Consider the following 26,069-nt stretch of genomic DNA (forward strand, 5'->3'; position numbering starts at 1 on the left):
AAAAACAGCCTCTGTCCACTTCGTTAGCAAACTGATAGGCAAATGGACAAAAGTGTGATTAAAGCATTTGCGGGACCCCAGCGAGCTCCAGACTAGTTGCATTGTGTCGGGGACCCTCCGCAATGATAAGACCAATCATTTAAATACAAAAAACACCATTAAAAGTCACTTTTAAGGGCAAAAAACAGCCTCTGTCCACTTCGTTAACAAACTGATAGGCAAATGGACAAAAGTGTGATTAAAGCATTTGCGGGACCCCAGAGAGCTCCAGACTAGTTGCATTGTGTCGGGGACCCTGGAGAACGATAAGACCCATCATTTAAATACAAAAAACACCATTAAAAGTCACTTTTAAGGGCAAAAAACAGCCTCTGTCCACTTCGTTAACAAACTGATAGGCAAATGGACAAAATCGTGATTAAAGCATTTGCGGGACCCCAGCGAGCTCCAGACTAGTTGCATTGTCTCGGGGACCCTGGAGAATGATAAGACCCATCATTTAAATGCCAAAAACACCATTAAAAGTCACTTTTAGGGGCAAAAAACAGCCTCTGTCCACTTCGTTAACAAACTGATAGGCAAATGGACAAAAGTGTGATTAAAGCATTTGCGGGACCCCAGCGAGCTCCAGACTAGTTGCATTGTGTCGGGGACCCTCCGCAATGATAAGACCAATCATTTAAATACACAAAACACCATTAAAAGTCACTTTTAAGGGCAAAGAACAGCCTCTGTCCACTTCGTTAACAAACTGATAGGCAAATGGACAAAAGTGTGATTAAAGCATTTGCGGGACCCCAGCGAGCTCCAGACTAGTTGCATTGTGTCGGGGACCCTCCGCAATGATAAGACCAATCATTTAAATACAAAAAACACCATTAAAAGTCACTTTTAAGGGCAAAAAACAGCCTCTGTCCACTTCGTTAACAAACTGATAGGCAAATGGACAAAATCGTGATTAAAGCATTTGCGGGACCCCAGCGAGCTCCAGACTAGTTGCATTGTCTCGGGGACCCTGGAGAACGATAAGACCCATCATTTAAATGCCAAAAACACCATTAAAAGTCACTTTTAAGGGCAAAAAACAGCCTCTGTCCACTTCGTTAACAAACTGATAGGCAAATGGACAAAAGTGTGATTAAAGCATTTGCGGGAACCCAGCGAGCTCCAGACTAGTTGCATTGTGTCGGGGACCCTCCGCAATGATAAGACCCATCATTTAAATGCCAAAAACACCATTAAAAGTCACTTTTAGGGGCGAAAAACAGCCTCTGTCCACTTCGTTAACAAACTGATAGGCAAATGGACAAAAGTGTGATTAAAGCATTTGCGGGACCCCCGCGAGCTCCAGACTATGTGCATTGTGTCGGGGACCCTGGAGAATGATAAGACCCATCATTTAAATGCCAAAAACACCATTAAAAGTCACTTTTAGGGGCAAAAAACAGCCTCTGTCCACTTCGTTAACAAACTGATAGGCAAATGGACAAAATCGTGATTAAAGCATTTGCGGGACCCCAGCGAGCTCCAGACTAGTTGCATTGTGTCGGGGACCCTCCGCAATGATAAGACCCATCATTTAAATGCCAAAAACACCATTAAAAGTCACTTTTAGGGGCAAAAAACAGCCTCTGTCCACTTCGTTAACAAACTGATAGGAAAATGGACAAAAGTGTGATTAAAGCATTTTGCGGGACACCAGCGAGCTCCAGACTAGTTGCATTGTGTCGGGGACCCCGGAGAACGATAAGACCCATCATTTAAATACAAAAAACACCATTAAAAGTCACTTTTAAGGGCAAAAAACAGCCTCTGTCCACTTCGTTAACAAACTGATAGGCAAATGGACAAAAGTGTGATTAAAGCATTTGCGGGACCCCAGCGAGCTCCAGACTAGTTGCATTGTGTCGGGGACCCTGGAGAACGATAAGACCCATCATTTAAATACAAAAAACACCATTAAAAGTCACTTTTAGGGGCAAAAAACAGCCTCTGTCCACTTCGTTAACAAACTGATGGACAAAAGTGTGAAAACGGCCGAGCCGCTGCTCTCAGGCCCTCAGACTCACAGGCACACACACACACACACACACACACACACACACACACACACACACACACACACACACACACACACACACACACACACACACACACACACACACACACACACACACACACACATGCAGAGATCCAGGAGCAGGAATCCTGGGCACACGAGTGTTAAAAGTGCGTTAAACTGTTTTAATCCGATAATTTTACCCAGGATTAAGTGTTTGCAAGGCGGGGAAAGTATTCCTGCAGCCCCTCCATCACGGTGGTGATGATTAGAAATGATTTCCAGGTCAGAAAGCGGTTTTTAAAAGTGGCCCAAAAATATTTCAATCTGTTTAAAAAGCACAAAGTGATTTGAGTGCAGTTCTCATGTGTCCCCACAGGAGGGCGCCTCGTCCCAGGGAGCACAGTGCTTTCACAGTCAAAAATACAACCCAAAAAAGGGCAAATCGATGGATTTAAAGCGCAGGGAAGCTCCGCACCACACACAGGTACATTCCTAAATCCCCACCATAGTGACCACGGTGATTTAAACTAGTTTATGCGGGGGAAAGAGTGCTGAAAATCGGATTAAACCCTGCTCACAGTGTGGTAAGAGCCAGATTGTTTCAGAGAGTAAGGATACCATGGACCATTTGCATCCAAAATGATCCATTTAAAAGCCATGTGTAAGGGGGGGAAAGTGCAAGTGCAGAGAGGAGCCTGAAAATGCCTCTCCAGGACCCCGGGGAGCAGCTCCCAGGGGCTGGAGAGGGGGAGACATGTGGCTCACAGGCAGGCCTGGGGGCCCCTGCAGAGCCCACAGCTGCTGGGCATCGACATTGGAGGTGGGCAGTCCGCCTTTCAGCACCCACACTCGGCCCTGGCACCCGCATATCCTCTCTGAAGCCAATCTACAAGAAGCAACTATGCCTCCAAACTCTTTGCTTACGGCCATACCACTCTGATCACGCCCGATCTCGTCCGATCTCGGAAGCTAAGCAGGGTCGGGCCGGGTCAGTACTTGGATGGGAGACCGCCTGGGAATACCCGGTGCTGTAAGCTTTTTTTAAATGCAGCTACATGCATGGTGACAAGGTACGATTTATACCCTAAAATAGCATGCTAAGTGTGGGTGGATTAGTTTCAAAGCACGCACACTCTGCTCGTGTCAGACTTCCATCAAATAGACCGGGGAAAACACCTCTCATTAGCCCCTCACAGACCACCAAAGGACGGACTAAGCAGCTCCAGCATGGCTCCCTCACATGGAGCTCAGGTTATTTCATACCTCCAGGAGAGGGACCGGGAAAACCACCTCTCTGTAGCCCCTGACAGAGCCCCAAAGGACGGACTAAGGACCTCCGGCAACAGTGGCACTTCCATAACCTCGTGCACCGTGAGACCCCGGGCCCCCGGACTTAAGCACTCCCCCACGGACTAAACCCAGATGTTCACACCCTGCAGAATCTCATGCCCCTGGTAACCTTTAAGGGGGGGTGGATTTTGCGGTGCTTTACCGTCCGAACACAAGCATCGATATTCGTCCTCCTTCACAGCAGCAGCAGCAGCAGCAGCAGCAGCAGCAGCAGCAGCAGCAGCACCTGCCCTGCTGGAGGTTCACACTTTAACTTATTTGTATTCGGTTTTTTTTGTTCCCCTCCTCTGCCTTACACATCCTCCCACGCTCGAGCACTCCTCACTCGGACTAAACCCCTCCATGCACACCGCCAGAACCAGAACCTCACGACCCTGGTGACCTTAAAGGTGTTTGTCTTTGTTTGTTTTTGTATTCCACATAGACAGGCTGGGGTTCAGCACCACGCACAGAGCCTGCCCGCTACCTCCAGGGCGCATCACCACATTTTACAAGCCAGGAAAGGTGCATGGATCCTGGGTAAACATTGATTAAGTATTTTTAAATGTGTGGAACAGTGTTTTGTCACTTTCAAAACTCTCCTGTCATTGACCGGAGAATTTGGGTCGATGTTGTATTCAATCTGGCCATTAATATTCCAGTGAGACGAAGTACGTACATTGACCGGAGTGATCCCATGTTAATTTTGTCCAAATACCGGAACATTCCCTAACCCTAATCCTAACCCTCACACCAAATACTGACTGGTTTTCGGACCCCCCCAGACCCCCCCAATAAAGCAAAACTCCACGTTTCAGAGTGGCCTTTTATTGTAGCCAGCCTAAGGCACACCTGTGCACTCTTCCTCTCCTTATTGTTGAAACAGCTTGTCATCTCCGTTAGCTCCGAGCTAGCACCAGATGCTAACAACAACCCCCGTAACTCTCTCTGTCTCTCTCCGTCTCTCTCTGTCTCTCTCTCTCACAAAAAATGCGCTCCTGCCACGCACAAACAGACGCTCCTCCATGACCACTTTTACTTGCGTAAAAAAAAACAAAAAAACATTTGAAAACTGGGGGGGGGGACAAACGGGATTTTGAAAACTGGGGGGGACATGTCCCCTCTGTCCCCAGTGGAAATTACGCCCATGGCTGATCGACATCAGAGATGCAAAATATCATCCCTGTGTTTTTTATATTGTAAACTGTATTTAAATTATGTGCGGGCATGTATGCATGTTGGTTTGGATGTGTGAGCATATGTTTGTGTGTGTAGGCTATATGTTTATATTAGTGGTGGGCATAGATTAATTTTTTTAATCTAGATTAATCTCACTGTATTCTTGGAATTAATCTAGATTAATCTAGATTAATTCCAAACATAACGTGGTGGTAATTAAAAGGCTACGAAATTAAATTATGTAATTTAAAATGACATAACGTAGTGTTAACTGTGTTCGTTATTCTCCCGTCCAGGAGAGAAGCTTTAAAAGGAGACTAAATGGAGTCTCTGTGAAAGTTCAATTGGGTACTTTAATTAAAAAAGGCGCGGGTTGGTCACACTCACAAGCATGATATTGTTCAGTCAGACAAACAGCTGTGATCTGGCTCTCGATAGGGAAGAGAAGAGAATGGATCTCTCCTCCGGTGCTGTTATATATCCTCTGCTGGCTCCTCCCCGCCAGCCGGCTCGCCTCGTCTCCAATGTCCGTTGTTGCATTTAAACAGAGGATTGGTTCTTTTCACATTCACTATATGCTTAACACGCCGTTTCTCCCCATATTCTCTTTCATCACTTTTCATTTAACACATTCTAAACGCTGTAATTAATACTCTAAACAATACTTCTCGGCTCGTTTGATTTCCGGTCATTCCGGATGTTGTCACATGCTACTCTCGTCTGTAAACAATAATGTATTCAAATAAACTGTACCTTCATTTAATATTCAGCATGGTAGTATCTCGACATCTATAGTTGTAGTGTTAAGTCAGTAGGCTTCGGTTTGCACCACTCTATATCATTTCGCTACTAAATTCACCTCTTCAGGAAATCGTATATTAGCCACATGCTAAATGCTAACCGTAGATGAGGGATTTTCAGAATAAAAGCTTAACTGCTTGTGCACAAGAATTTCTGTTTTTTCAGTATAAAAGAGCATTAAAACTGACGGCATGTTTAAACTACATTTCCCCATTAAAACATTGATTTTAATTTCTAACAGTAGCATACCTAAAGCGAAGGAGTGAAGTTCCCAGCTAGCATCGATGAGGTGTACTGTAACGCCGATGTAGTTGTCGTTGTTAACGGACGTCCAATGGTCCCCAGTCAGTGCTACAGACCTCGCCTCTACCATCTTCTCAACTTTCGTAGCTTTCTCTTCTGCGTGCTGGTCATGTATTCTCCTCATGATAGTTCGCCTCGCAGGTAGTTTGTAAGATGGGTCACCTGTGGCCGCCTGGAGAACAAGCTCGAGCCCGTCATCTTCAACCACGCTAATGGGCCTGCAGCTGGTGGCAATCCACTGAGCGAGGAGACTAGTTAGCTTGGCTGATAGAGCTGTGCTGACGGGCTTGCCTCGGTTGCACTCAAACATAGTTGTTTGAAGACGAGTCTTCCCCCGCGCTACATCAGTGCTCGGCCCGGCATCTTCCGCATTAGCTAAGGAATGCTTTGCGTTTAGGTGGTACTTGAGACTGGATGAACTCCTACAGTAAACTAATTCCGCATTGCACAAGGTGCAAACAACCTTATTTTTGTCGAGGTTTCCATCGGGAAGCTTCTTAAAAATAAATTTCCCCTGAAGCAAACCCGGCGGCTTCATACCTGCTGTATCCATGTTAGCATGTCACGTTTAATGTGGCTGATTTGACCGGGGTCAGATCCATAGACCGTAGAAGAAACACAGGTCAAAGACTCGATCTCGCCCCCTACAGTGCAATTCGGCTAGGTATACATCCGCGCTAAATTATCAAGGTGAAAGTCATCATAGCTTGCGTAGTATAGACCCAGCTCCCAACCCAACTTTGAGAATAGATTAACGGCGATATTTTTTTTTATCGCCGACAAGAGTCTCACGTTAACGCAGCACGTTAACGCCGATAACGGCCCACCACTAGTTTATATAGATATATATTTATTCGTTTTATGTGGAAATGCACTGCGAAGATTGCTTTTTAAATTTCGTTGTACCTGGTGCAATGACAATAAAGGAATTCTTCATTCTTCTTCTTCTATATGTCATTAGGGACCCCCCAGATCACCACAGATATTTCTACCCCAAAAATAACAACTCATGCCATAGATAGTCATTAAAATATTTGTATTGTCAAATTAATAAATTCTATTTAGCAAATGTTTTATTAGAAAGTTATTTTTAAATTGTTTGGAAGATATAAATACATGTGTTCTTATAGTGAGCAAATCCTAACGACAGCAGGCACCAACAGGTGAGCTCAACTGCGTCCTCTAGTGTTGAAAGATAACCACAACAACAAAAACATCTTCTACTTCTATGACTAATTCCTTTTTACTTGGGGTGCATCTTGACAAACTGCACATTCACTCTAAACGATCAAGAATCTAATCTGTCAGTGAACTCAAACACAGTCCTCATTTGATTTGTTTTCGATTACATACCCATACATTATATATGTGTTTACTGTCCAATAATCAGCTCTTATGTAAATGTAAAAAATGACTATTTAAAGCCAGTGGAAGAAAGAACCACACCTTGTTTTTGGGTCAGATCGTTTATTCAGTTTTAGACATTTAAACATCCAGTTAAAACTCCACAAAAGGTAAATATACCAAAAATAGTGATACACATATTATAACCATCACCACATTTCAACCAAAACGTAACATATTTATGAAAAGCAAAACATTATAGATTTGTCTTTTTATATATTTTTTCTCATAAACATATAATAGGACACAACAACAATTCAAATGATGATTACAGGTTTCACAATTTGAGAGGATAAATAAACATGAATTATATCAATAACTACTACAACAAGTCCATATCATAAAGTAATTCCGATGTTCACAGAGGCAAATGTATGTTAACTTTAGTGTTGCCCCTTTTACTCAATTTCAGTTAGTAATCTGTTAGTAATTTAGTGTCTCCCCTCTTCAGGCTGTGATTTCTATATTTGAACTAGAGCCATTCAATAAACCCAGAGAGCAGATACATATTAGAGAAGAGTGAGCTTGTTGCAGTAAATATACCAATGGGTTTATAGAGCGCAGATGAAATGAAACTTTTCATTGTCAGCCTTTTCGTACCACTCCCCATCTCTCTTCATGACTGCAGCCATGCCACACTGCTCATCCTTTTCTTGTTGGGCCCAGTTGTCAAAGCAGACCAGACGATCAATGACCCAGAACCACAGATCCAGAGTGCAGGTGTAGCGCATTCCCAGCCAGACGAACTCAGTGTCGGCCATCTTGGCTTTCTTTTCGACCCATCTCTGCTGGTGAGGGTCAGTTATGGAGACCAGGTCACGGTGGTTCTCTCTGCAGTAAGTCAGGGCCTCATCCCAAGTCTTACTCTCTTTGATCAGGATCAGTTTGTCTGTAATTGAAATTAATATTTTTTTAACTTAGATTAATAATTTATTGAAAAACAATGAATTTCAATCACATAGCACCATGCAATCATCATTTGTTGTTATAATAAATAGAAATCTCTAAAAACACAAGTACAATATATATAAATAGTTTGAAAACCATTTATAAAGAAAACTAAGGCAACACATGGCGTGGCACCTTTTGTAAAAGCCAGGATAAAAAAGGTGAGGACAAAAACACGACTAAATTATATTCATTACTTTCTGCTCTTTCATGGTTTTATAATTGTCAGTCTCCACTAAAGGATATTTAACATGTGTGTACAAATATATAACTAAAAACTAAAATACTTTTAAAGATTCTTTCAAAACTCACCGTCATAGCAGTAGAAGGGTTTTTTGTCTGTGCAGGTGTCGGAGCTCCATTTTCCATTTGAAGTAGTCTTAGCACAAGTCTTTGAGGCTTCATCTTCAAATGAGTTCTCCCAGTGTCTGCAAGAGAAATTCTTCCCATCTGACCAACCCCAGGTGTCTCTGAACAGGCCGATCCACAAGTCAGAAGAGCCACACCGATATTCGATATCATTGATCAGTTTGAATCCACTGACCAGGTCAGTGTGATGTTCTCTGCAGTAGCTCTGAGCCTGAAGCCAGCTCTTGGTCTCATATCCACATATATATGTTTGATTTGGTTCTGTGTGAAAAAAGAGACACAATTAATTACACATTTTCACAAGTGAATTAGTCTCAATAAATGTGTTTTCCGACAAAAAAATGTGTGGAAAAATTTGAAATAATTGGTTGGAAAAATGTGAACAAATGAACACAATTTGAGTTTAAAGTCTATTAAAGTGTTACGTTTAATAATGTTACATTGCATCATTACAAGTAGGCCTGTACCTGACCACTGTCGTGTACACACAATGTATTTCAAATGTGTAGAATTGTATCATGACATTTACCATTAATGTTATATAAAACTGAAAAGCAAACATTTATTTTAAATATATTGTTGTCTTAACAATGTATTCAGAAAAATACATGTGATTATATTTTCAAAATCGTTCCACAGTATGACATGAGGTTAACACACAATATCAACATTAGATATGTGTTCTCACCATTGTAGCAGATGAACCCACATTCCTTATCACAAGGGTAATCGTACCATTGTTGACCTTTTATCACCACACAGTTCTCCTCAGTAGCACCATTATCTGGCTGACGTGTCCCCCATGCTGTCTCAGATTTTTTGAACTCCACCCCCGGCAGAGACCAGTGCCACGACCTCTCGGTACTTGATATGCTGTGCAGTCCAATCCAGGCGTCTGTAGTCTGTGAAGAGTTAATCAGTCTCTCCACGTCTCTCATGTCAGACACTGTGGCCAGGTCAGTGTAATTCTCTCTGCAGTAACTCTGGGCTTCATCCCAGGTCTTTCTCTCTTGAATGAAGTGGTACTCAGAGAGGTGACATGTGAAGAAGGAACACTGACCTAAAAGCAGAGACAATTCTGCATTGATGGAGCTGACAGTATGACAAGCATCTGATCATTAAATCAAACTCATGAGTACTAGAATCACCCCCACCTCTAACATCATCCCCTTCATCTTAACGGGGTCTTAACTTTGTAATGTTATTGAGAGTGAGCTGTTTCATGACTCCAGATGTGATTTAATTTAGAATCCACTTACCCATCAGAATGAGCACAAACAGACTCCACTGCATCTTTGCTCTGTTAGATGAAACAACAAATGAGGGAGCAAATATGGAGTGGAAAAATGCAAATGTTGAGCATCAACAGCACGAACAGGCTCACATTGTGACATTTCTTTTTTTAGCACATGAAAATATCTAATTTGAATAAAACACAAACAATGTGATGCATCAAACTTCAACAGTAACTATAACACCTTAACAATAGAGTGCAATACAGTGATGACATTTGTCTTGTTAGATGAAACCAATATTGTTTGTGTGCAGTGATCATTTACTAATCTTATAAATGATGTCAGTTACATTTAAATTATTTTAAAAACCTAATGGGTCAGTCCAATTACCAGAAACACAGACTGCACCACTCCCTTCAGTGCAGCAGTTTAATGAGGAAGTCCATGTTAAGAACATGCAAATTCTGAGCAGCACCAGCAGTAACAGGCACACACCACCAGGCTGTCAGGAGGCTAAACTCCCACCTCTCTCCCACCTCTCCCCTCTCCCCCCTCCCACCATATTTTGAGATTGACAATAAAGTTGACTTTGACTTGACTTGACCGTAAAATGTATTTTTAGAAGATGAAAATGTCTCATTTCAATGAAAGATCAGTTGCAAACTAAACAATAACTGTCTAGTGCCACACAACAAAACTGACTTTTTGTTCTTTTTTTTTGGCGAGGCTATAAGTATTAATATGTTGGTTGTGATATATTTTGTAGATTATTCATTCATATTACATCAGAGACATCAACTGAAATCCTAGCTGAATTAAATTGTGTATTGTTGCTTTTATAAGCCCGATTAAAAGATGTGTGTTCATTATTTTATTAGGGGTGAACTTACCCTAATGAAAATTACATTGTGTTTATTTGAACTGAGAGTGAGATTGCTGTGTATAGACATCGTCTCCAATAAAACATTTAAGATTTACCACCGTTTTTTAAAGCAGGACAATAGTGGGGTTTTCAGCCCTGAGTAATGTCTACGGGACAGGCTGCATACATCGCCCACAAAGCTCTAAAAACCTAAATGAACCTGGAAGGTGAACAAAAAATCCACTAGACTCAGACTAAATATTTAGTTTTCATTATAAATGTCCAGCGTTCTTGGTAGAGTGCCAATTTTTTTTAAAGTGAACATTAGTTACATTTTATGATTCAAAATGAAACATTGAGATTTTAATACAAATACATAAATATTCCAAGTGATTTCAAGAGAAACAAATGATTTAAGGGAATAAATGAACATAAAAGGGTTTTAGATTTCATTGCTTCTGATTGAGATGTGATTCATTAAATGTTCCTCCCCTTTGGAAAATACTCTGAAGGAGAATATCTTTCTCAAAAATAAACAAAATATGAAAGTGACTGAACAGAATCACACTTACTTCTCCTGAGTCGTCCTGTCAGCTGCTTCTCTCTCTGTCTCTCTCGATGTGCTGGTGAAGACTCAGATATCCACGAGGTCGCTGCTCTCTTTGAGCCACCTTTGGACAAACATTTGAATATTAAAATTCAGATGTCAAGATTTCTATCATGGTGGAGACAGGATCCGTTGTTGCTAAGCATATCATATACACAGCAAATACACACTGCCCTGTTGACTTTCTAACAAATGAGAGAAACTTGTCCGGCAAAAATATCCACTAATAATATTAATTATATTTATATATTCATTATAATGTCTATATTTCTAATTGTTTCAGAACACTTTATCTGAAAAGATGAGTTATTACTGCCAAGTTCTACAAGAAGGATAGTGATAACAAACATTTAATTAACATTTTATATAGCAACAAGAGAAAGGGTTTCTAGTCAAATATAAAAAATGTGCACAAGTTTTACTGAATTTTTTTAAACCTTCACATGGTCAGTTTCAATTTTTGTATCTATACATGAACAAAAGGCCGATAAGTATTAAAGTACTGTAAGCGCTGAAAACCCTTGTCCTGATATCAGCAGGGAGCTCGTTGCACCAATTTGGAGTGACGATCGCAAACAGGCTCGTTTCTGTAGACGGGTACCTGGGTCCCACTCACACTGGGGAAGGAGCGAGCCGATTGGTTGATGCAAAGTGAAGCGCACGTGCAGGAGTGTTTGGTTAAAACTTGTATTGTGTGTAGGCATTGGCACTTCGAGTGGGGGCGGGGCAACAGGGGGCTGTGACGCGGAGCTTGGACCCCCCTGTGGCCTGACTCCAAAATAATAAATCTATAATAATGCAATTAATGTAAAATACTAAGTTACTGTGCTTTTTTTCAGTAATATAATTTAATAAGTAAGTTACTGGAACAAATGTTGTGACTAAAACAATTACCAACAAGTATCAATAAATTAAATAAAACCTAAGTTTGGCTGCATAAATAATGTATTTATTATCCCAAACTTATTTTATTGTCCTGTATCTTGGTCCAAAGTAACTAAAACTATAAAATAAAAATTATAACATGACTTTAAACAAAAACATTTTAAATCTCCTTCTTCCTGCATTAAATGTGCCTCTCATTAAATGATTGGCCCCATCACGGCCCCGCCAGTCAAATCAATCTAGAACCACCACTGCAGCTACTTCTATTCCGACTGCCTCAATGTATTGGTTGTTGTATGTTATTGTCTCCGTTCTCCCCCAAGAAACCCCTCTGGGACGTAAGACTGAACGGTGCTTGAATGTTAATATCTGCCTCTGTATGAATGGGTGTCAACGAGTGAATGCTGACTTGTTTATGTAAAACGCTTTGAGGGCTCATAAAATACTGGAAAAACACCGTATAAAATGCAGCTCCAGGGTCACTTCCACTATTCTTCTTTATGTATCTGCTTATTTAATTAACAGAGGCATTTTTCTCAGAATTTAAACCTCATATTTGTACATAAGGTAAGTAAACAAAAAATGAATTGTATTTATTTTGAGGATAAAACCATTATTTCCAAACTTTTCATCAGTGTAGCTTTCAGCATGTTTTAAACCATGTGTGTTGGACAGTCAGCTTTCCGGGTCCCATCTCTGGGTTTTTTCCATTACATTACTGTATGTAAAGGTCCTGTCATAACTGATATGGACTTCCCCTTTGGATCGATGGTCGTGGAAGAGATCATAATATTTTGTGTTGTAATATTCAAATGCTGGCAGTAAATTAGCTAAATATCAGCGACGTGCAGTCAGGGGAGGCAGAGTCTCACCTCTCATACTCCAATGTAAAGGAAAAACAACTAAAGAAAAACTAAATAGTAATAATAATAAAATGTCTCCACTGATCTGTGTTGTAAGTGTGATTTATGTATGATTCCAATCGCTTTTTATAGTCAAAATCAGCAAATTGGCCGAACTCCGCTACAACTACGGGGAGCGATGAGAAGTGAGGCAGTGACGTGCTCTGCCTCACGTAACCCCACAGTAACTGGCTGGAGCGCGGGCACTAATTTAGCACGGGCACTTATTTTGTGAGTGCGCTAAAGCCAGGTAAGGTGTGGTGACTGGCATCTCAGATTGCGTCAACCCACAGAAACTGGCTGGAAAGCGGGCCATAAGCGCATGCCTGTTACCATCTCACTGTATGTCCCCAATGCAATGTTTGCAGATCCCTTTATTACATTTATCCTCGCCATCCATAGTCTCTAAATAACTTATTTCACGTATATATGATATTTAGGCTCCCTGGGCTCATCTCATCATACAACGGCAATGAAAAAAGCACAAGGGGAGGCAGCCATAATCTCTGCCGCACTGAAGGGGGCGCACGTGAGCCCACAGGTTCTTGTCGCTACTGTTATTCTACGCAGAGACGGTAGACGCTCGCTGTTTCTCAATCCCGAGGACACATGCAAACAACAAACTAGACTTTTGAAACTACAGGAAGATAAGGAGGACTTTTACAAAAACAGTAATAAAGATTGTTGTCCAGAAGGATAGCATAGACTTCATCTTCAAGTCAAGGTAAGATCACCATTGTAATGAAAATGGGAATTTACTAAGAGAGAACAGTCCAATATTTAGATTGTGGGTATCCTTTTGTTGAACGGTCTGTTTAAAATGAATCGAAGCATCAGACTAAAAAAGGTTTTGAAAATAACCAAATATTTCGATTAAGGTCAAAATATAATATTTGTAAATCTGACTCTGAAAGAGTCAGAGCCTCACCAGCTATGAACCTCATCGCACGTCACTGCTACATACTAAACGTGTATTGGGAGAAGTCTAAACCAGTATGACGCAGAGAGTAAAGCGAGGAGAGAAGAAACCAGCGTAAATGTAACCTCTTTTATGTCTCTTAATTTGATTTTTTTTTTTTTTGAGTTTATTGGTCAGAGATATTTATTGTACGTTACATGCGTTTAACATTTTAAGTAGCCTACTTTAAGTCAAAGATTTCAATGTTAAAAGGTGACGTTGTGACACATTTAAAAAAATTATATTTTTGATAAATGTCACGCGTGTTGATTAGATATGTAAATGCCTACGTGAATATTGGTGAATTGTTATACTTTTTTTACAATTGCAAATGAATGGTACATAAGGAAATGATAGGTGCCGGCTGGACAAATCAGGTTAAAGAGATTCTGGCTACGTTGGCAAACACACACACACACACACACACACACACACACACACACACACACACACACACACACACACACACACACACACACACACACACACACACACACACACACACACACTCAACTGCGTCCTCTAGTGTTGACAGATAACCACAACAACAAAAACATCTTCCACTTCTATGACTAATTCCTTTTTAGGGTGCATGCATTTTGACAAGCTGCACATTCACTCAAAAATAAATAATTAAGTCAGTCAGTGAACTTAGAAACAGTCCTCATTAAGTAGTTTGATTTGTAAGAAGGGTCACTTACATCATTCTTTTTAATTTTGTTGTACCTGTCTGCTTATTTAATTAACAGATGTATTTTTCTCAGAATGTAAAACTCATATTATTATATGAAGTATAGGTAAGTAAACAAAGAAAGAAGAAAAAACTAAAATACAACTGAACAAACCATAAATAAATATATAAAAAGAAGAGTAAAATGAAGCTGATTACAAAGCAATTACTCGGTTCATATTTTGCCATTGGTCAAAACAAACACTTTGTATTTTCCCTGTTGTTAAACACCGTCGGGACATCAGCTTAATATGAATTGTATTTAATTTGTGGATAAAACCATTATTTCCGAACTTTTCATCAGTGTAGCTTTCAGCCTTTTCTAAACCACGTGTGTTGGACAGTCAGCTTTCCGGGTCCCATCTCTGGGTTTTTTCCATTACATTACTTTATGTAAATGTCCTGTCATAACTGATATGGACTTCTCCTTTGGATCAATGGTCGGGAAAGAGATCATACTATGTTGTGTTGTAATATTCAAATGCTGGCAGTAAATTAGCTACATACTAAACGTGTATTGGGAGAAGTCTAAACCAGTACGACGCAGAGAGAGAAGCGAGGAGAGAAGAAACCAGCGTAAGTTTAACCTCTGTTATGTCTCTTATTTTGATAGAGTTTATTGGTCAGAGATATTTATTGTACGTTACATGGGTTTAACATTTTAAAGGGAGTACACATTATATTGTGAATGTATCTTTTTTCCTTCAGTATTTCTAATTTCTAATACTTTCTTATCATTTAATCCTCTATAGCTTTCACGAAGGGTGTACAGAGTTACAGAAACTCTTTATAATAAATGTTTAGGTTGCCATACCCTTGTGTGGCAGGAACTGACTGATTCACACTTGCGTATTGTAACTGGTTCCTCTCATATATATATATTGCATATGCGGGGGAAACTTCTGTTGCCACGTCAATTCTGAAGAACTCTACCCCAGACCCGTGTATTGAGCTAGTTCAGAGAGACTAATCAACATTGTGCATAACAAGATAGAATCATAACACCACATCACATTAAGAACAACATAATAAGACTGAAACATTCAATCACAATGATTGAGACAGCCTAAACCAGTGGTCCCCAAACTAAGGCCGGATACGGCCCGCCTCCACATTTGGCCCGGCCCCCTGAACAATACCAGAGACGCATTATGATTTTTTTTCAGTCAGGCCATGCGAATCCTAGACTAGCCCCTGTCAAATAGAACAGAATAATGGCAAAAAGGTTAGGTAAGAGAAAAATTGATTCAGAATGAAGGGTATTTAACCTGCAGTGGTCAAACAATTATTTTTTTGTTCAATGCAAACAAAAGGCGGTTTGTCTCATCTGTCAAGAGGCGGTGGCGGTATTTAAAGAATACAATCTGCGCCGACACTATGAATCCCGTCACAAAGACAAGTATGATAACTTGCAAGGCCAAATGCGAGCAGACAAACTCTCAAAGCTAAAAAGTGGACTGTTAGATCAGCAGAATACATTTGTACGCCAAGCTCAGCTGAACCAGTCATCCGTTCGGCCCAGCTTTCGGGTTGCTCAACTGATAGCAAGCAGCGGTAAATCTTTCACTGATGGAGAGTTTGTCAAGAAATGTTTGAATGCTGTCGTGGAAGAGGTGTGTGACGAGAAGAAAGATGTCTTTAACACCGCAAGTACAATCACCAGACGCATTGAAGAAATCGGCGATAATGTATATGCCCAGTTGCAGCAGAAGACGAAAGAATTTGACTTTTTTTCATTAGCACTTGATGAGAGCACGGACGTGCAAGACACAGCGCAGCTGCTCATTTTTATTCGTGGAGTTAGCGCAAACTTTGAGATGTGCGAGGAGCTGGCAGCCCTCCAAAGTCTCAAAGGGACTACAACGGGGGAGGATATTTTCGGCAAAGTATGCCAAACTATGGAAGAGTTGGACCTAGACTTGTCAAAGCTTGCCAGCATCACGACTGACGGGGCCCCTAGTATGGTGGGCGCGTCTCTGGGTCTAATAGGACGCATGAACCGGGAGATGGAAGAACGGGGTCTCACCGCCCCGCTACAAGTCCACTGCCTAATTCACCAGCAAGCACTGTGCTGCAAAGTGTTGAAGTGGGATTCTGTTATGAAGGTTGTGCTGTCATGCATAAACTTCATCAGAGCAAAGGGACTTAAACACAGGCAGTTCCAACAATTCCTGTCTGAACTGGAGTCTGCGCACGGCGATGTGCTGTACTACACAGAAGTCCGATGGTTCCGATGGTGGACAGAGTTTTGAGGCGTTTTTACGAGCTGCTTCCCGAAATTAACGCATTTCTTCATTCAAAAGACAAAACGGTCCCAGAGCTGATCGACCCAGAATGGAAATGGCACCTCGCATTTTTAACAGACGTGACAGAAATGCTGAACAGCCTTAACTTGCAGCTACAAGGCCAGGGGAAACTAATTTGCGACATGTATTCTCACATAAAAGCATTTGAGGTGAAACTTGAGCTGCTTTTGGAACAAGTGAAAAAGCACAACTTCATCCATCTCCCTGCTACCCAAAACCTCTCTGCAGAGAACCCAGCGGTCCCGTTCCCAGCTGAAAATTGTGTGGAAGCACTGGAAATGCTGAAGGCGGAGTTCGGTGTGCGATTCCGGATACTACATGTTAATGCAAAAGAAATCCGTCTTTTCCAGAACCCCTTTCTTGCCGACATCGATGAAGCCCAGCCTTCTTATCAGTTTGAGTTGGCCGAGTTACAGAACTGTGATGTTCTGAAAGACGCATTCAAGCCCAACAGTCTCATTGACTTCTATGCCGCCCTCCCAAACGACACATACCCTAACATAAAAAAACACGCAATGAAGATGTTTACACTTTTTGGCAGCACGTATATTTGCGAGCAAACCTTTTCACACATGAAACACCTGAAAACTCAGATTTGATCAAGATTGACAGATGAACATCTGCATCAGTGTTTGAGACTGGCTGTGACTAGAATGGAAACTGACATTCAACTTCTCACCAGCCAGATGCAGGCCCACGGTTCACACTGATGAACATACATAGGTAAGCTCACTTTTCTGACTTGAATGAGTCATTCTGAGTATAAACAAATGTAATCATAATAAAATCTACTGCGATAAAATCCATCTCCACAACCATACTGTTAGTGAAATGTATTGTGCTGTGTAGGTGCTGTATCACTTAGTTTGGTTTCTTAGCCTGCTTGCTTTGTGGTTTTCACTGGGAAGTTGATGAGAGAGAGCTGCAAACAGCGGTGTCTACAAGCCTACTGGAACCTACAAAAGGATTATAAGGAAGGAACACAAGAACTTTGAGAGACTGCTCATATGAGTCATTTGAGTAAGAGATTCTGCTCTGACAACTAAGCTAAACTTTTACCTGTTAAGATTGTGCACGGCACAACAGAAAGTTAATGTTCAATGGACTTTTTTTCTGTGAAGAACCCAGAGAGGGTTATTTGGTTATTATTTATTTCACAAATAGTGGTATTTATTTCCTAACTTTTTCTGTGAAGATCCCAGAGAGGGTTATTTGGTTATTATTTATTTCACAAATAGTGGTATTTATTTCCTAACTTTTTCTGTGAAGATCCCAGAGAGGGTTATTTGGTTATTATTTATTTCATAAATAGTGTTTTTTATTTCATTATAGTGTTATTATTTATTTCCTGACTTTTTTTTCTGTGAAGATCCCGGAAAGGGTTATTAATATTTGGTAATGTGTGGCTTTCTAGAAAACAATAAATGTTTACGTTTAGGCACCCCTGCGATCGTCACACTTTTTCTGTTACAAACTGACCCTGGCCCCCATCAGAGAAGGGAAAACTTATGTGGCCCTCACAGGAAAAAGTTTGGGGACCCCTGGCCTAAACAATCCTCAAAATGTTTAACAATCTGAAAAGGAAAAGTTATGCAAATATTCAAAGACTTTTGTAAAAACCTAGGAAGGATTAAACATTCTTAAAACTTAAATTCATACATTTGTAAATGCTACAACTGATCTGTACCAACTTAACTCAATTAATTATTCTAGCCATGCTTACCTGAAAATCTACTTATGGTACTTGGAAAGATTTTTTCTGTGTTTATCTAATGTTGAATATAGAATATCAATTTCTTTAAACTATACTTCTCTAATTTGAGGATCAAATATGCAACATAATTGTTATACGAATTATTATACATATTTGTTTTGGGCCAAAACTGAAATTAATCCAGTCCTTGAAACATAATTGTAGGTCTGTCTGTGCATGGGTAATACATTAAAGAGTAGTGTAATTAATCCTGATTGCTGGATGATTAAGGATATTAACATTATCTGCCATAATGTCAACGTATCATAACTGTGCACATCTTATACTTATTTGATAACTACTATATCCCTTGGTTACTTGAACATGCTACAATATTATTAACCAGTGTCTTCTTACCTTATTACAATATGATATACGAAATATTTGTATTGGAACAGTTTTAGATGTAGTAACATATTTCAGCCACGAGGGGGCACAATGCCTATCCACTTTACATTGGGGATGTTTGCCCGCAAAATCCGCCTATGGCTATAAAGTAGATTTTAAAAACGTTTTATAGAATAAAAGCTCACTGCGGGACGTTGTAGAAATGCGTGTGTGCACCACGACAAAGGAGCCTCATTCACTTTACATTGGGGATGTTTCCGTGGTGCAGACACGTAAATGTAGCAGAGTCCGTGACTCCACCACGTACGTGCGGTGTTAAGGAGTCGTGGTGGAGTCACGTATTCTGGTGAGACCAGGTTGGTGAAGCCGTTATTGTCATCTGACTGACCCAAGGGTTGGTGCTGGTGTGACAGGGAGGCTTCCAAGTGTTTAAAGCAGATGTCATGCTTTCAGTTCATGGCTCAGTGGGGGGAGCAGACCCACGTGAGACAGTATCAACGGCTGTAATGTTCGTGTGCCTCCTGAGTCTTTGGAGGAGGAGGTGCGGCAGTTTGAGGAGTGTCATTCTCTCTGTGAGCAGGACATGGTGTCCATTCTCACCAGACCATTAATGTTATGTAGAGCAGCCATTAGCCATAGCATCTCTGTGACTGCACTCAGCCGGACTTTAGCAGGGCAGAACTGGGTGACTTTTAGTGAAGCCATCCAAGGCCATAAACAAAATGGAACCACGTACTAACAAAAGGGACACAAGCTCATCAATGTCTCTCTTTACCTTTGGCCTGGTTGTAAAACAAATTAGTGGAAAACATTTGGAACACTAATCCATCATCATGTGAAATTTAGAGTTAATTTAAATAATTACTTATGGGTTGAAGTCAAATTAACATTAACTTTAGAACTAAAGTCAGTCAAAATTGGACTTACACGCATCAGAATCCAATCAATACACCATTTTCCCAGCTCTGTAATGAAAAGGATATCAAGATTAGGTACATCAAAGGAGTGTTAAAACATCCAAACATGCACACTTATCTTATTCTAGTAGAGATGAGAGGACAGGCCTAATGTTGTGAACCAAATTATCAAGTCAAAGTTTTTTTATTTTTTTAATCTTATGTACCCCATTTGATTAAATAATTCATCTTGAATCACAAATAACTCTAAAAAAGCCAACAACTGTTTTCCCTGTTACATTGTGTAATTAATATTCTTTCCATCAATGGATCCTATATCCACCATGACAGACCTCTTTGACATCTGAATTTCAATATTCAAATGTTTGCCCAAAGGTGGCTCAAAGAGAGCAGCGACCTTGTGGATATCTGAGTCTTCACCAGCACATCAAGAGAGACGGAGAGAGAAGCAGCTGACAGGAGGACTCAGGAGAAGTAAGTGTGATTCTGTTCAGTCACTTTCATATTTTGTTTATTCTTGAGAAAGATATTCTCCTTCAGAATATTTTCCAAAGGGGAGGAACATTTAATGAATCACATCTCAATCAGAAGTAATGAAATCTAAAACCCTTTTATGTTCGTTTATTCCATTAAATCTTTTTCTCTTGAAATCACTTTTATGTATTTGTATTAAAATCTCAATGTTTCATTTTGAATCATAAAATGTAACTAATGTTCACTTTGAAACTATTTTTTTTACAAAAAGTTGGCACTTTACCAAGAACGCTGGACATTTATAATGAAAAGAAAACAGTCTGAGTCTAGTGGACATTTGTTGCCCTGAGTTTTACCTTTCAGGTTCATGTTAGGTTTTTAGAGCTTTGTGGGCGATGTATGCAGCCTGTCCCGTAGACATTACTCAGGGCTGAAAAACCCACTATTTCCCTGCTTTAAAAAACGGTGGTAAATCTTAAATATTTTATTGGAGACGATGTGTATACACAGCAATCTCACTCTCAGTTCAACTAAACACAATGTCGTTTTCATTAGGGTTAGTTTAACTATAATAAATAAATTATCACACATCTTTAAATCGGGCTTATAAAAGCAACGATTTTATTTCAGATTACTTCTCAGTTCCGGTTAAAGAACACATAAAGTCTCACCAACACCTAAAACATAGTGTATGTTTCTGATAGTAGGAGTACATGTGAATAAATAAACATAAAAATACAGAACCATAAAAATATAATGGCATTGATAAAAACAAAACAAAGTCAGTGTTGTTGTACGGCACTATACTGTTATTGATTAGTTTCTAACTGGTGTTTGAATGTTTCATTCAAATAAGACCTTTTCATCTGCTAAAAATACATTTTACGGTGTGTGCCTTTGGTGTATTACGGAGCCCCTAAAGGGACAACAAAAAAAGAGAGAGAGAAAAAAAGAAAAGTATAACAATAACAATAAAAAGTGGAATAAGTGAACTCAGACCCCGTTAAGATGAAGGGGATTATGTAAGAGGTGGGGGTGATTCTAGTACTCATGAGTTTGATTTAATGATTAGATGCTTGTCATACTGTCAGCTCCATCACTGCAGAATTGTCTCTGTTTTTAGGTCAGTGTTCCTTCTTCACATGTCACCTCTATGAGTACCACTTCATTCCTGAGAGAAAGACCTGGGAGGAAGCCCAGAGTTACTGCAGAGAGCATTACACTGACCTGGCTACAGTGTCTGACATGAGAGACGTGGAGAGACTGACTAACTCTCCACAGACAGACGCCTGGATTGGACTGAGGAGCATCAATGAAAGAGATATCAAAGAGTGGCACTGGTCTCTGCCGGGGGAGAAGTACAATCCTACAGAATGTGAACCAGGATGTGAACCAGAATGGGAAACAAATCAGCCGAACAATGCAGATGACAATCCTGAGAACTGTGTGGAGATTAAAACCTCAAGAAAATGGCACGATGGCCATTGTTCTGAAAGCCATAAGTTTATCTGCTACAATGGTGAGTATATGTCACTATTAACGCTATATAAATTATATTATAAAACGGACAAGTCAAATCAAGCAATCTGATTGGTTCTTAGCCGTGATATACTGAGCCTATACCACGTAGAATTGTAAGTTACTTTTCACAACAAGTCAGTATCCCTCCGCGTCTGAGAAAAACAGTATAGGCCTACCGTTGGGCTGAAAACAAGAAAGCAGCGGAGAAGTAACGGGGCAGAAGCCCTCCTTTTTGACGCAACGGTCCAGAAATAGATATCAAACGGCAAAACATATTCAGTGTGCAGTTCCTTTGGCATTAGGGCAGGGATATCTAGATACTTTTGAAGGTTTAACATAATGGATTGTGATACTTTTAAAGCAAGCAACGAAAAAGCACCTAAACTACGACATGCAGAGCTACGTGAAGAGCAGGTAGACCAACTGGAAAAGTACGGCCATTCAAAAGCTTTCTGATGCGGGTCTTGAAACAAAGCAGAGAAATTATGACCGTTCGTGGCCACAGGTGCGAAAGCTCTCTCCAGAGCTACTGGAAGCCCAATCTCGGGGACCGGAGAAAGTGGAGCAATATTCTCGCAACGCCAAGCAACAGCCTCGAACAACCTCAACCTATACAAGCAAGCCCGCCTTAACCTGCCATCAGGCCCTGGGGCTGATAGTTTTTGTAGGCCCCCTATTTAAACAACAAATCAAAGTCATTTATAGCCTCGGCAGGCTCTGTGATCGCACTTCTCCACTCTGCTCTACACGCGCCTGGTCCTCTCCTCCATATGAGTGACGTATCAGGCCTCCCTCATGTATTTGTCCGGTTGCCGTTGGCTCCCCTCCACGTAGCAAGTCCTCGTCGTCCTCTCCATCTCCTCCAACAGATAATGTCCCTCCTGTCTGTTTTTCCTTTCCCGCTACTCCATCGCTATCAGAACCAGACGGCCTACTTGTCTCCGAGGCCCCGCGGCCGGCACCGCTACCGCTCGGTACAGAACTCATCTGTCCTTCCTCCTCATCCTGGCCTACAGGTTTAAAATAACCTGTAAGCTTCGGCATTTTTTGTAACAGCTGCTTGTCTCGAAACTCCTTTTCCCTCAACAATTTCCTTTTCCGAGCGCCACTCAAACTTTTTCTTCACTCAATCACTCGCAATTTGAATAAGTCACATGTGAAACATATTCTCATTCTGACGTGTGTGTGTTTGTGTATATTTGCGTTTGTGTGTATTGTGTTTGTTTCCCGGGGAAAACCCTCACGAGAAACACCGGCTGTTGTTATGCCTGCTGTGACGTTAAGTTACTCCGTTCTCCGCTTGTAATTATGTCGTTACAAACTTCAAAGTTGTATTTATCATCTGAGTTTGCCGAAACAAGTTTAATATTCTGAAAGCCAAGACTTTGTTTTTTTTAAATCAGATGAAGACAAACTGTAACGGACCTTGCTGTGTTATCTATGATTACTATACACCTTACATTCATAATTTCAGTGGAGGGAGGGGGGCGGCGCTGTGGAACAGCAGAGTGGCGAGGGAGAGCTGTCGTCTTCCCTTTACAAGCTTCAAAAATGTATTTATCGTGTGATTTTGGAAATGAAAGTTTCATATTCTGAAAGCCAAGACTTTGTTTATTTAACTTTTTTTTTGAAAACACCCGAAATAAAAAAAAATAAAAATTGAATTTTTTTTTTTTTTTTTTAATTGGCTCATGATAGGCCCCCGATCTCCGTAGGCCCCTGGGCTTCAGCCCAGGTCAGCCCGTGCATTAAGGCGGCCCTGTATACAAGTGACCACGTAAGCCATGCTACTGATGCTGGACAGTTTTTCAGTGGAAGCACAATAAACAGCAACATACACATTAATGTAAATAAACAGCCAAATAATGGATCAACGCTCTCTGTCTAATTATGTTCGCTTGCTGTTAGTGTTGTTGCATAGCAACCACCTTGCACTATGTTTTGTGCAGAAGGCAACGGAGGGACTATTTTATTTTGAACATCATTATTTACTAATGAACATTTTTTAAATTAGAGTGTGTATTTTTCTTTCATATTGCCACACTCGGTAACCGTTTTATAAAAGCAATAGCTCACGCGTCGGGCCGAACTACTGTGTAACAATAGTTGAAAGATAACTCAAGTTGTACACTGTAGAGTTACATTTAATGAAAACAGTTTTTGCTTTTTACTTTTCACATAACATTATTGGTAACTTTGATGATACAATTCTACTTGTTTAAATATATTGTAATGGTAAAGTATAGGCCTATTTTTTTTATTATTCAATCTACATTATTATACCCAACACTTTCATCCATTTGAAACTTAGATCGTGTTCGTATACTTTTTTTTACATCTTTGTTTAACATGATTTAAGTAAGAAAAAGTTATTTTTGAAACTTGTAAAATGTGTCTTTTCATTCTCACAGAAATAGGCCCACATAAATACTTAGTAATTGATGAATCAAAGAAATGGCATCAGGCTCAGAGCTACTGCAGAGAACATCACACTGACCTGGTCAGTGGAATCACACAGATCAGTTCAACAGAATTCAAGGAACGGGTCGAAGAATTCAACGATCAGCATGGCTCCTTGTGGATCGGCCTGTTCAGAGAGATCTGGAGTTGGTCAGATGGGAAGAATTTCTCTTTCAGACACTGGGATCCGGACTCATTTGAAGATATAGCCACAAAGACTTGTGCTATGACTACTTCAAATGGAACATGGATCTCCGACACCTGCACAGAGGAAAAACCCTTCTACTGCTATGACGGTGAGTTTTGGAAAAGTCATTAAATGTTTTTTTCTTTTAAATATTTATACATGTATATTGAATATCCTTTTGTGGAGAAAATATGTATAATACACAGACAATTACAGATCTGGATAATGTTTTTATTCTTATGGAAAAAATATTATTTTACTTAAAATTACTTAAAAACGTGAAAGAGAAGTTTTAAATATCTGACAGATCTTTTAAACCTGGCTTTTACATAAGGTGCCGCATCATTTCTGGCCTGATTTTTCCTTGTCATTGGTTTTCATTGTATTTGTATCTCTTTAACTTAAGCAACTCTATTTTTTATTTTTAACAAAATGATCCTTATATGAAAGGTGCTATATTATTGAAGTTGAGATTTGTTTTGCAATACATGGTAACCCTAACTAAACAAATGTCAATTACAGACAAAGTGATCCTGGTCAATGAGAGTAAGACTTGGTATGAGGCCTTGGATTACTGCAGAGAGAACCACCATGACCTGGTCTCCATCACTGACCCTCACCAGCAGAGATGGGTCCAAGAGAGAGCCAAGATGGCCGACACTGAGTTCGTCTGGCTGGGAATGCGCTACACCTGCACTCTGGATCTGTGGTTCTGGGTCATTGATCGTATGGTCTGCTATGACAACTGGGCCCCAGACCAAATGGATATGTGTGGCATGGCTGGAGTCATGAAGAGAGATGGAAAGTGGTACAAAAAGGCTGACCGTGAAAAGTTTCATTTCATCTGCGCTAAGTAAACCCATTGGTATATTTACTGCAACAAGCTCACTCTTCTCTAATATGTATCTGCTCTCTGGGTTTATTGAAGGCTCTATTTCAAATATAGAAATCACAGCCTGAAGAGGGAAGAAACTAAATTACTAACATAATAATTATTATTAATTCATATTATTATTCATTTATTTTTACTAACTGAGGATTAGAAATTGAGAAAAATGGGCCACACTGAATGTAACGTGTTTTTGTCACTGTGAACATCTGAATTACTTGATATGTTTTTGTTGTAGCAGTTATTAATATCGTGCGTGTATATTTATCCTCTTAAAGTGTGAAACCTGTAATCATCATTTTAATTGTTGTTGTGTTAAATCTATAATGTTTTGCTTTTCATAAAATATTTAACTTTTTGGTGATGGGTAAAATATGTAAAACCTTATTTCGTCATATTTACCTTCATTGAGTTTTAATTGTCTAAAGCTGAATAAACGATTCGACCAAAAAACAGGATGTGGTGCTTTCTTCCACTGGCTTTAAATATGAATGTTTTACATTTACCTAAGACGTGATTGTTTGACAGTAAAACATATATATAATATAATGTATGGGTTTATAATGTAAAGGGATTCCTCCATGGATGTCAGTCTTACAAATCAAACTACATAACAAGGACTGTGTTTGAGGTCACTGAT

At 40.1% G+C, this 26,069-nt stretch overlaps 2 protein-coding genes across 3 annotated transcripts; one reads left to right on the top strand and one right to left on the bottom strand.

Annotated features, from left to right (window-relative positions):
- Positions 1 to 7,127: 7,127 nt before the first annotated feature.
- Positions 7,128 to 11,737, bottom strand: LOC307032054 (macrophage mannose receptor 1-like). Of its 2 annotated transcripts, none has more exons than XM_079669762.1 (6): positions 11,603 to 11,737; positions 11,065 to 11,163; positions 9,655 to 9,695; positions 9,084 to 9,455; positions 8,339 to 8,656; positions 7,128 to 7,967 (listed from the first exon to the last, which is right to left on the bottom strand). In XM_079669762.1, the coding sequence occupies exons 3-6, from the start codon at positions 9,686 to 9,688 to the stop codon at positions 7,630 to 7,632; spliced, it is 1,062 nt and encodes a 353-aa protein (XP_079525888.1). In that variant the 5' UTR covers positions 9,689 to 9,695; positions 11,065 to 11,163; positions 11,603 to 11,737; the 3' UTR covers positions 7,128 to 7,629. The 2 variants fall into 2 exon arrangements, with proteins under 2 accessions (XP_079525888.1, XP_079525889.1); XM_079669763.1 differs by having other exon boundaries at positions 11,537 to 11,662.
- A 3,382-nt stretch (positions 11,738 to 15,119) lies between these two features.
- LOC307032056 (C-type mannose receptor 2-like) lies at positions 15,120 to 25,592 on the top strand. Its single transcript, XM_079669765.1, has 5 exons — positions 15,120 to 15,150; positions 20,274 to 20,372; positions 21,496 to 21,891; positions 24,305 to 24,649; positions 25,063 to 25,592. Exons 3-5 carry the CDS (start codon positions 21,618 to 21,620, stop codon positions 25,395 to 25,397), a joined length of 954 nt encoding a protein of 317 aa, XP_079525891.1. The 5' UTR covers positions 15,120 to 15,150; positions 20,274 to 20,372; positions 21,496 to 21,617; the 3' UTR covers positions 25,398 to 25,592.
- Positions 25,593 to 26,069: the final 477 nt, after the last annotated feature.

This window comes from Notothenia rossii (assembly GCF_949606895.1).
Source record: "Notothenia rossii genome assembly, chromosome: 3".
Lineage (NCBI taxonomy): Eukaryota > Metazoa > Chordata > Actinopteri > Perciformes > Nototheniidae > Notothenia > Notothenia rossii.

What these genes read in the sequence shown, in the direction of transcription:
- LOC307032054 (XM_079669762.1), bottom strand. Translation starts at nt 9,688, where the DNA reads ATGCAGTGGAGTCTGTTTGTGCTCATTCTGATGG. An exon ending in TGGGTTCATCTGCTACAATG is followed by an intron (nt 8,657 to 9,083) that starts GTGAGAACACAT and finishes TTTTTCACACAG; the next exon opens with AACCAAATCAAACATATATA. An exon ending in ACCCTTCTACTGCTATGACG is followed by an intron (nt 7,968 to 8,338) that starts GTGAGTTTTGAA and finishes TTTCAATTACAG; the next exon opens with ACAAACTGATCCTGATCAAA.
- LOC307032056 (XM_079669765.1), top strand. Translation starts at nt 21,618, where the DNA reads ATGAGAGACGTGGAGAGACTGACTAACTCTCCACAGACAGACGCCTGG. An exon ending in TAAGTTTATCTGCTACAATG is followed by an intron (nt 21,892 to 24,304) that starts GTGAGTATATGT and finishes TCATTCTCACAG; the next exon opens with AAATAGGCCCACATAAATAC. An exon ending in ACCCTTCTACTGCTATGACG is followed by an intron (nt 24,650 to 25,062) that starts GTGAGTTTTGGA and finishes TGTCAATTACAG; the next exon opens with ACAAAGTGATCCTGGTCAAT.